This window comes from Brassica napus, chromosome C1 (genome assembly GCF_020379485.1).
Source record: "Brassica napus cultivar Da-Ae chromosome C1, Da-Ae, whole genome shotgun sequence".
NCBI classification, from domain to species: domain Eukaryota; kingdom Viridiplantae; phylum Streptophyta; class Magnoliopsida; order Brassicales; family Brassicaceae; genus Brassica; species Brassica napus.
In genome coordinates this window covers 24,321,272-24,330,491 of record NC_063444.1, presented here as the reverse complement: position 1 = coordinate 24,330,491, position 9,220 = coordinate 24,321,272, and the positions used below count along the sequence as shown (strand labels likewise).

The 9,220-nt window shown below is 39.0% G+C and overlaps 2 protein-coding genes and 1 long non-coding RNA gene across 3 annotated transcripts; 2 read left to right on the top strand and 1 right to left on the bottom strand.

Moving 5' to 3' along the window:
• The first annotated feature begins 285 nt into the window (after positions 1-285).
• Positions 286-3,326, top strand: LOC106373555 (cytochrome P450 71A24-like). Its single transcript, XM_048745870.1, has one exon. The coding sequence runs from the start codon at positions 442-444 to the stop codon at positions 1,336-1,338; it is 897 nt and encodes a 298-aa protein (XP_048601827.1). The 5' UTR covers positions 286-441; the 3' UTR covers positions 1,339-3,326.
• A 1,855-nt stretch (positions 3,327-5,181) lies between these two features.
• Positions 5,182-7,694, bottom strand: LOC125580771 (BTB/POZ domain-containing protein SETH6-like). The gene is made up of 4 exons (XM_048745869.1): positions 7,437-7,694; positions 7,277-7,343; positions 6,017-7,204; positions 5,182-5,942 (listed from the first exon to the last, which is right to left on the bottom strand). Exons 1-4 carry the CDS (start codon positions 7,526-7,528, stop codon positions 5,349-5,351), a joined length of 1,941 nt encoding a protein of 646 aa, XP_048601826.1. The 5' UTR covers positions 7,529-7,694; the 3' UTR covers positions 5,182-5,348.
• Positions 7,023-7,491, top strand: LOC125580772. The gene is made up of 2 exons (XR_007318533.1): positions 7,023-7,228; positions 7,300-7,491. It is a non-coding gene; the product is annotated as an uncharacterized LOC125580772 (long non-coding RNA).
• Positions 7,695-9,220: the final 1,526 nt, after the last annotated feature.

Below are 9,220 nucleotides of genomic sequence, written 5' to 3'. Positions count from 1 at the left end.
GAAACATCCTGTATAATAGCATCCTCAGTATTACATGAAGGAGAGTTAGTAGCAAGACCAGCTGCAGCTAACGTGTCGGGAAGCAACTTGCGGAGCAGACAATAACTGTTCTGATGGAGCAGAAGTAGGAACAACAATACCTTGAGGCTGGTTTACCAACACAGAAGGGCCGAAAGAAGAAGCAACAGAGGGAAGATTCCAAGGAGAGTGAAGGAAAGAAAGGGTTTTTGAGACAAACGGGGTAGGGTGAGGAGATGAGGGAATGAGGGGGGGGGGGAATTTGGATAAGGGAGATGAGCGTCTCCAGCCATGACGGCGGCGGTACAGGGGGTGACTGAATGGTAGGGTTTACACGGAAGCCAAGAAAAAAGAGAGAAAAGAGATTTTTCTCCAAAGTGTCAACAACACAAGAAAAAATCTTGAAGACTGAATAATCAAGAGATGCAAAAGATGATGATGATACTTCTTTTACTGTCAATAATTTGTGTTACCATTCTCTTCTTGAAAAAACAGTCAACAGGGAAGAAAATCAGTACACCAAGGTCACCGCCGACATTTCCGGTTATCGGGAACCTTCATCAGCTCGGCCGCTACCCTCACCGATCACTATGCTCTCTCAGCCATCGTTATGGTCCTCGCATGCTCCTTCACTTTGGCCGTGTCCCTGTTCTTGAAGTCTCTTCAGCGGACGCGGCTCAAGATGTTTTGAAGACCCACGACCACGTTTTTGCGAGCCGTCCACGATCGAAAATATTCCGAAAGCTGCACTACGACGGGCGTGATGTAGGCTTAGCTCCTTATGGAGAGTATTGGAGACAAATGAAGAGTGTGTGTGTCCTTCATCTCCTAAGCAACAAGATGGTACGGTCCTTTCGAGACGTACGAAAAGAAGAGATCAGAATAGTGATGGAAAATATCAGGAAATCAAATTCTTCGCGGATTAATCTAAGCAAGCTATTGGCGAGTTTAACTAACGATGTAATATGTAGAGTTGCTTTTGGAAAGAAATACGGTGGTGACACGGATTTTATGGAGTTAATAGAGAGGTTCGAGAAGCTATTGGGATCATTTAGTATCGGAACTTATGTACCATGGCTTGCATGGCTTGATTGGATCAGCGGTTTGGATGCTGAAGTAGAAAAGACGAAAAATGATTTTGATGAATTCTTAGAGAGAGTTGTAAAAGATCATGTAGATGGTGGCGGAGATAAGAATGATTTTGTCCATGTATTGCTAGCAATTCAGAGAGAGAAGAGCATCGGGTTTGAAATCGACCGAATAAGCATAAAGGCTATTATCATGGTAATAAAATCGTATTCAGATGCAATTAAGTTTTAGTACATAACCTTACTCCAGAGGAATGATTTTGAGCTGAAACACGTGTACTACACTCTTGTGGGTCAACATCCTTTTCATGTCAACTCCATTTTTCCGAAAATGTTTTCAAATACTTGTCTTTATATTCATATATTTTAAAGTTGTTTTATTCGCATCTATCTATATATATAAAAATATGTTCGCTTCTCTCCTGTTGTGCCACGTCATAAAGTCAGTTTCTGACAGGTCGACACGTGTCCGGATTGGATGATACTCACCGTTTCGCTTAATCACAATTATTAATGGACTTTTCTCTTTTTGTTAATAAATATTTCAGATCAATTTTTTGGGCTTAACATAATTGGATTTCTGGGCTGTAGGGTAACACATGAGGGGATCCCACATAATACGGCTTTTCCTCCAAAAATAATGTCGACGAACGAAAGACAGATGTGCTGTGTTTTAACAACACCGGTTCAAACCTACGGCCAATGAAGATTTGCTGCACCGGCCACGCTGAATTCCGATCAAAGTCAGTTGGAAAGCGTCGTATTTGGCTATTCGATTCCACTTCCTCTACCCTTGGTTGAATTTTGGAACCATTATGGAAGTTGGTTGGATTCATGCATCCTCATTGACTATCACATTAAATCATTCAATGAACCCCCTCATTAAAACATTTTAACTCAAATATAACTAATCTTAACACAAATAATCCTTCTACATCCTAAAATTCTCAAAACCCATAAACATATTATATACTTCTCTTAACAAAATTTTACAAAACATACATATAAAGGGAATATACAATTACATCACAAAAAAAAGAAAAAGCATGAATTATTTTAGGAATGACTTCAAGTTTTGAGTCATATTCGCAAAAAAAAACTTTAAATAAGTTAGTTTAATTAAGAATATTATAAAACAAAACATTTGAATTAAAATAAATATTAAAAATATAATTTTATTTATCAGAGAATAGTGAAATTTACTGTCATTATAATTCAAAACAAAAAAAATAATTATAATGATCTCATAAACCTTTCATTATTTTTCATTTATAATATTTTTTAATCTATCATAATTTTAAATTACTTCATAAATTATTATAAAATCACTTTTATTATAACTTTCCGCCCGTAGTATTCATATATTTTAAAGTTGTTTTATACGTTAATCACCCTTTTAAAGGAGACTCAAGTGCTATTCGGCGGACACAAATGAAACAGCGCCTTCAACAAGTTATCTTTCTTACCCTCTCCTTCTGGTTAATCGTTTCTTTCTCGCCAAGTTCTCCGTCGCCACATATGACATCTGCATCTCAGGTTTGAGCCCCATGAAATTGCTTCTGGTTTCCGTTGGGCTCTCTACTCAACCGGAGGTGTCCAAGCCGTTAAATTTCCAGTGGATCTCCTTCTTCATAACCAAATTATTTCCTCCCCGTTTCTGAAGAGATTTGAACCCAGATTCCTACCGCTTTCTCCTGATTCGTCAACCGGCACCAGATCTCAGATCTTTTTGTTGTTAGATCCGAATTCTTTTGAAACCCTTTGCTCCCCTTGTCGTTCAAGTTTCTGGTCATGCTCTCTGCGTGGATGTGCTCGTTACCATCGCCAAAGCGTTTCCGGCGGTCTAGACCCACCGAACAACGTATGAAGACTGAGCCGCATTGCTCATGTAACTGGGCCCAGGCCATTAGACTTATAATATCTAGCAGCCCGTTTTTTTTCCACCAAATCTCATATCCATGGAGATGGATTCATACCAATCCATTTTGGGCTCGATACGGTTGGCTAGCCCATTTAAGAATTCTGGTGGATTCACCGGGGTCTTTAATTTTTTTTGCTTATTGTCATATTCATTTTTTATGAAGAAATTATCGGCGGGTTCACCTGACTTGATTACACATTCATCATTATTCTCTATCAAGAAGTGTTTACCATTACCATACTTTTTTTCTTTGAAATAAGAAGATGTGTCGGATCAATACTCGAGATTTAGTTTCAGTTTACACACCAACTTATTTTCTTGTGAAGCAGTCTGTAAAGGGCTGCAAGAGGCAATCGAGATTACTTCAGTTTTTTTTGTAGGTGTGGACTGTTTTTCAACATCCCTACTTTATGTGTCTAAATCTAGTAGCAGTCTGACTTTGTCTCTCGACGCATTCAAACTTTATCTCAAAATCACTACTAAACTATTTTACTTATCTGCTTCTACTATTGTATTGTATTTTGCTTATCAAATATGATGTATAATCCTCTCTACGTTTTTAGTCCCAAAAGTTAAGCTTTGTTGACAAAGTTGTTGTGACGCCCCGACCGCCCACGGCTAATGGACCTTCCATGCTAGCTCTCTCGGCCTCTGGGCCCCATTTGTGCATTAATATTTCTGAGGCTCGAAAGTATTGTTTACTGATCCTATAGTCACCGCATGACTTTTCTCCGTGTTTTGGCGTCACTCACACGATACCGCAAATGACTTTTTGATAGGTCACTCATCCTTCTACTACTAAAGCTCACGCACACTTAACCCTGGAGTTTTAAATGGATGTGTGACCGAAAAGGTAAGTGCACTTTGGTGACATAGGTAGTCAAATCAATTATCTTTCCATATACCACAAACCGAAATGTTACAATATACACTCTTTCAAAGAACACAACGTCCTAGTTCGCTCCAAGATCGTTACCCATTTTAGTGTGAACCTTCCCACCGGTCCCCACACTCGTCTGAGTTCGTCCCTGATACCACTTGTAACGCCTTGACTGCTCATGGCTAATGGACCTATCACGCCCACACACTCGGCTCATGGACCCCATTCCATGCGACGGGGGGTGCATTAATTTTCAGAGGCTCGATAGGCTTGTTTACTGACCCTGCAATCACCACATGACTTTTCTATTTGTTTTGGCCTCATTCACATGATATTGCGAATGACTGCCAGGTAGGTCACCAATCATTCTACTACTCCAGTTCAAGCACGCTTAACCATGGAGTTCTAAACGGATGTGTGACGAAAAGATAATAAATGCACTTTGGTGACATAGGTAATCAAATCAATTCTTTTAAACATTTCCATAAACCACAAACGGACGGGGATGTTACAGTTATGTTCCAAAGAAAAAACACAGTTTGCTACATAATGAGCAGAAGCTGAAGATAGAAAAGAGATGAGTGAGGGACCAGAGAACCTCACCAACTCGTACTAGTTGATATGGTAGAGAGTGATCGGAGCTAGAAGTTTTCTAGACTTTAAACAATAAACGAAGTTATAACGAGACTAGAGTGATGTATGAGAGGATCTCATAAAATGTAGATTAATTTTTCGTGTCCACCTAGGCTTCGTAGACTCCGGTTTCCACGATGACATACTGTAGTTTAGAGCAGTTTTGAAGTTCTTTAGTTGGTTTGATTGGTCTCCCACTTCCGCTCATTTGTGAAGATGAATCTTCAAATAAGTCATTTTGATCAAAAAGAGCAAATTGGCATCCTATATTCTCATACTATCTTCCTTAAGCAGTCCAATCTATACATTTAATAGAATATAACTGATTTGGTATGTTCTTTAGAGTGAACAGGTAGGGATTGCTGAAATTTTGGTAAACTAGTAGTTGGGGAAGGATTCCAAGATGTAACAAATATGAGGCAGTCATCCACGTGCCATATACCCTTTTGGATTTTACCCATTTGAGTGTTTCATTTAAATTGTGAAATATACAAGAACACTCTTCTATTTTCTGGATAAATGCAACACTTTCTTTCCCTTGTGCCAAAAAAAAAGCAAGAGAGACGAAAAATCTGTTTAGTGATATTTTCCTTTTTGTCATGAACCTTGATCCATCCCTACGGTCACTACTACTCACTTCATTCAAAGAAATGATCCAGAAGATTTTTATCCCAACAAGTCCAAAAACTATTATGAACTCTCTCCCTATATTATATGTAAATTACAAATTTACACACACACACACACACACACACACACACTTCTCTCTTCTTTTAGGAATAGAACAAAAGCATCAGAAACAACAAATTCAAGAAACAGAGTGACACCTTCTCTTCTGAAACATGAAGCGTTTCTCCGAGTTTGTCTTCTCCTCGGTATGTTTACCATTACCGGCAACACTTTGGCTTCTTCTAAATTTCAACATGATTGCGTTCAACTTGTTCAGACCTCTAGAGAGCTTCCTAAACAGTCCATAACGAGTTCTTCTGCTCGGCTTCACGAATTCTCTCTTCATCGAAACGTGATCCTTCTCGAGATCAGTCAGCCTCATCCTCATCCTCGCGACCTCAAGCCTAAGCTCTCTGTTCTCTCTTCTCACCGATGCGTAGTTGTCCCGGGGCGAAATCGCCCCGCTTGCCATCCCGCTTCCTGAACGGTTGGGAAACTGTCCCGGGAACAAGAAGAACTGGCTCTGACTGGAACCACATGCACTACTACCACCACCACCACTGGTCATCGTGCTCTTGAGCCGCGTCTGTTCGTAGAACAGGACTTGAACAGCTATCTGGATAGGAAGTCTCTCGTTCTGTGCCGCATGGCTGCTTGCGTCTTGAGACAGTTTCTGACAGCTTATTGTCTTGCAGAGACGGTAACGCTCTGAATCTTTCATGTTTGGATGAACCTAACTCAACCAACAAAAAAAAAACAGTCAAACCAAAACTCACCTTAAGGAGGCACTCTTAGCTTTTCAGTTACCTTAAGAAATATATCAATGGCTCGGTAAAGACTATCGCAGACGACGCGGGCATGGTCCGGGAGAAGCTCAGCGAGAGCTATGAACTTCAAAGGAGGGAGGTTGGAGTCGAGAGCCACCTCAGCTAGATAACTATCCATTAGCTTCGAGACCTTGAAGATAGAGCTCTGTTTCGGAGACTCAGGCCCCTCGAAATCGTACATAGCCATCTCGCTCTCGTCCACCACATCTCCATCGTCGTCATCTTCGTAGTCGCACTCGTCAAGATTCAGAAACATGGAGAAGATTCTTTGCACCGAGTCAGTGTCGTACATGGCGCCGCCGACGTTCGCAGGAATCAAGATGTCTTCGAGAATCGCTTGGTCCAGCTGGTGGCTTATCCTTCTCTCCAGATCCGATCGACAGGAGACAGAGGTTCCGGATCCTATAGCTGTCTTCAACAAGATGGATAGGAACGAGACAGGTATCGAGTTCTTATTGGCTTGTGTCGGGAGGAGACCAACGATCACTTCGAGGACGATTCTTTGTTTCTTCTGCGGATCCGAATCAAGAACCACACTTCCTTTGACGAGACTCGGTTCTCTGATGATCTGCAGTGACTTACGAGCGTAGCTCATCAGTATATCGCTGATGATCTCATGATTCAGACCTTTGGACTTCATGGCGGAGACAACTCTCTGGAAGAAATCGAGCTTGAGGATGAGCAGAGACCTTCCCCACCAATCAGAAGGTTTCTCCGTCTCCGGGGCCAACCTCTCAAACTTCTGATCAAGCTTGAGCAAACCAGAGACGAGCTGTTCTTTACAAGCGTTCACAGCGATGGCGTTCACGAGCCTTCCGACAAGACTAATCTCTTCAGCTACAGGTAGTAGCTTCTCGATGGAGTGAAGAACAGTGATGGAGTTGGAGATGTCGTTAAAGATCGAGTCTTTCAGGTAAGCCTCTGTTCTCACCTCCAGATTCTTCTCTGATAACTCCTCCGTCATTTCCAGGTAATGAGCCACGCATCGCAAGGACGCGATGTTTGCCGACGTGAACTGTAGAACGACGCCGTAGCAGAATTTCGCTGCGAGCTCAAAGGCCTCTGACCCGCCGGGAACTCCGGGTAGGTTGAGGTGGTAAGTGTTCTTCGTGTCTTTTGATTCAAGAAGAAGCTTCCTGATTCTTCCACTCCGAGAGACGAGAGGAAACTGAAAACAAAAACAGAGACAATGGTTTGCCTTTCGTCTTCCCATTCACTAGTTTAGTTCGAATTTCATTACCTTATGAAGTGAAAAGCTTGCAGAGCCGACTTCTATGGTCAAGTCACTCGTAACGTCCGAGACCGGCCTGGAAACACATACACAATTTTTTGAGGACCCATAAGCCAACAACGTTAAACTCATTCTTGTCTAAAAGAAAGAAAGTAAAAGAGATTAGTACCATTGAGGAGTGTGTCTGATGCTTGAACTTGGGCGAAATGCTTTTTTGCCAGAAACACTTTGCTTTGACTCGGGAACAGTAACAACACCCATTTTATCTCTTCTTTTACAAAACAGATCCAAACTTTCTTTTTGGTTTTGGTTTTGGTGTTTCTTATCAGACAAAATTTAGCAAACCAATGTTATCGCAAAGACCTGCACATATGCTTTTGTGTTTCTACCAAGATTGTTCTTTCTGTCGGCTGCAAATGCTCTCTGCGTCTCTGTCTCCCTTTACAATATGAAAGATTGTGCGGAGGAGTGAGTAAAGAATTCAAATAATGAATACTATTGTTTCATGGACATTTAAATTAATTAATATAAAAGTTATATTAATGCTACTTTATCTTCCGGAAATTAGGACACTAATCCCGCTTACTATAGGTAGACTGAGACTATGGGTATTGAGTGTTTGATCTCATGTCACAGTGGTTTTCATCCAATTATTACTAGTTGGTAATTTATTTTTTTGGGCCACATGTGGTAATAATAGTTTTTAGCTGACGATTGATTTGTGTAATTTTGTTAAAAAAAATAGTAATTCTTAAATTGACCCTACTTGGTGAATCTATAGGTTCAACCCCTCTATATTAACCTATTAAAATCTGCTACATTTTATATTTTGTTTAAGAAAACAAAAAAAATAGAAAATAATATCAATCGCAAAAAAAATTTTTTTGACATTGCAAGATTTTAAACCCTAAAACTTAGAATTTACATTCTGAACACTAAACACTAAATTCTAAGATTAACACAAAATCCTATAGTTCAAACTCTAAACACTAAATCATAAACTTTAAACCTTAAATCGTAGGGTTAACTTTAAACCCTAGGATTTGGAGTTTAAGATCTAAATCCTAGAGTTTAGGGATAATCTTAAGTATAGTATTAATCTTAGGGTTTAGGGTTTAGTGTTTAGAATATGGAGCTATAAGGCTTAATATTAGCACTAGTATTTAAAGTTTAGTGTTTAGAATTTGAGTTATAAAATTTAAGGTTTACCAAATTTTATAATGTCAATTTTTTTTGTTAGCAATTAATATTGTTTTTACTTTTTATTTTTATGATAAATAAAATATGACACTCGACAGTTTTTTATTGGTTATTAACTAGGGGAAATTACATGTTTACCACTTTCATGCTACCATTTTTCATTTTTACCACCACTAAAGTAACATTTTCAAAAATACATTCTTCACTAAGTGGCAAAAGACTCTTCTTTATATATATAATAAATAAATATTTAAATAAATAAAAATATAAAAAAATAAAAAATAATTTTTTTAATTTTTTTAATTTTTTTCTGAATTATACTATTTCAAAATTCAAACCCTAAACCCTAAACCATCAATCCTAAACCCTATTTTTTTGGAAATACGAATCCTAAACCCTAAACCATCAATCCTAAACCCTAATTTTTTTGAAATAAACTCTAAACCCTGAAACATCAACTCTAAACCCTAAACCCGGAAACATCAGCTCTAAACCCTAAAACATCAACTCTAAACCCTAAACCCTAAACTTCAACTCTAAACCCTAAACCATCAACATTAAACCTTAAACTATCGACACTAAACCCTAAAAATTAAATTCTAAACCCTAAAAAAATTTAACCATAAACCCTAAAACATCAACTCTAAACCCTAAGCCCTAAACCTTCAACTCTAAACCCTAAAACCCTAAAGTTGATGTTTTAGGGTTTAGATTTGAAGATTTAGGGTTTAGGGTTTACGTTTAGGGTTTAGA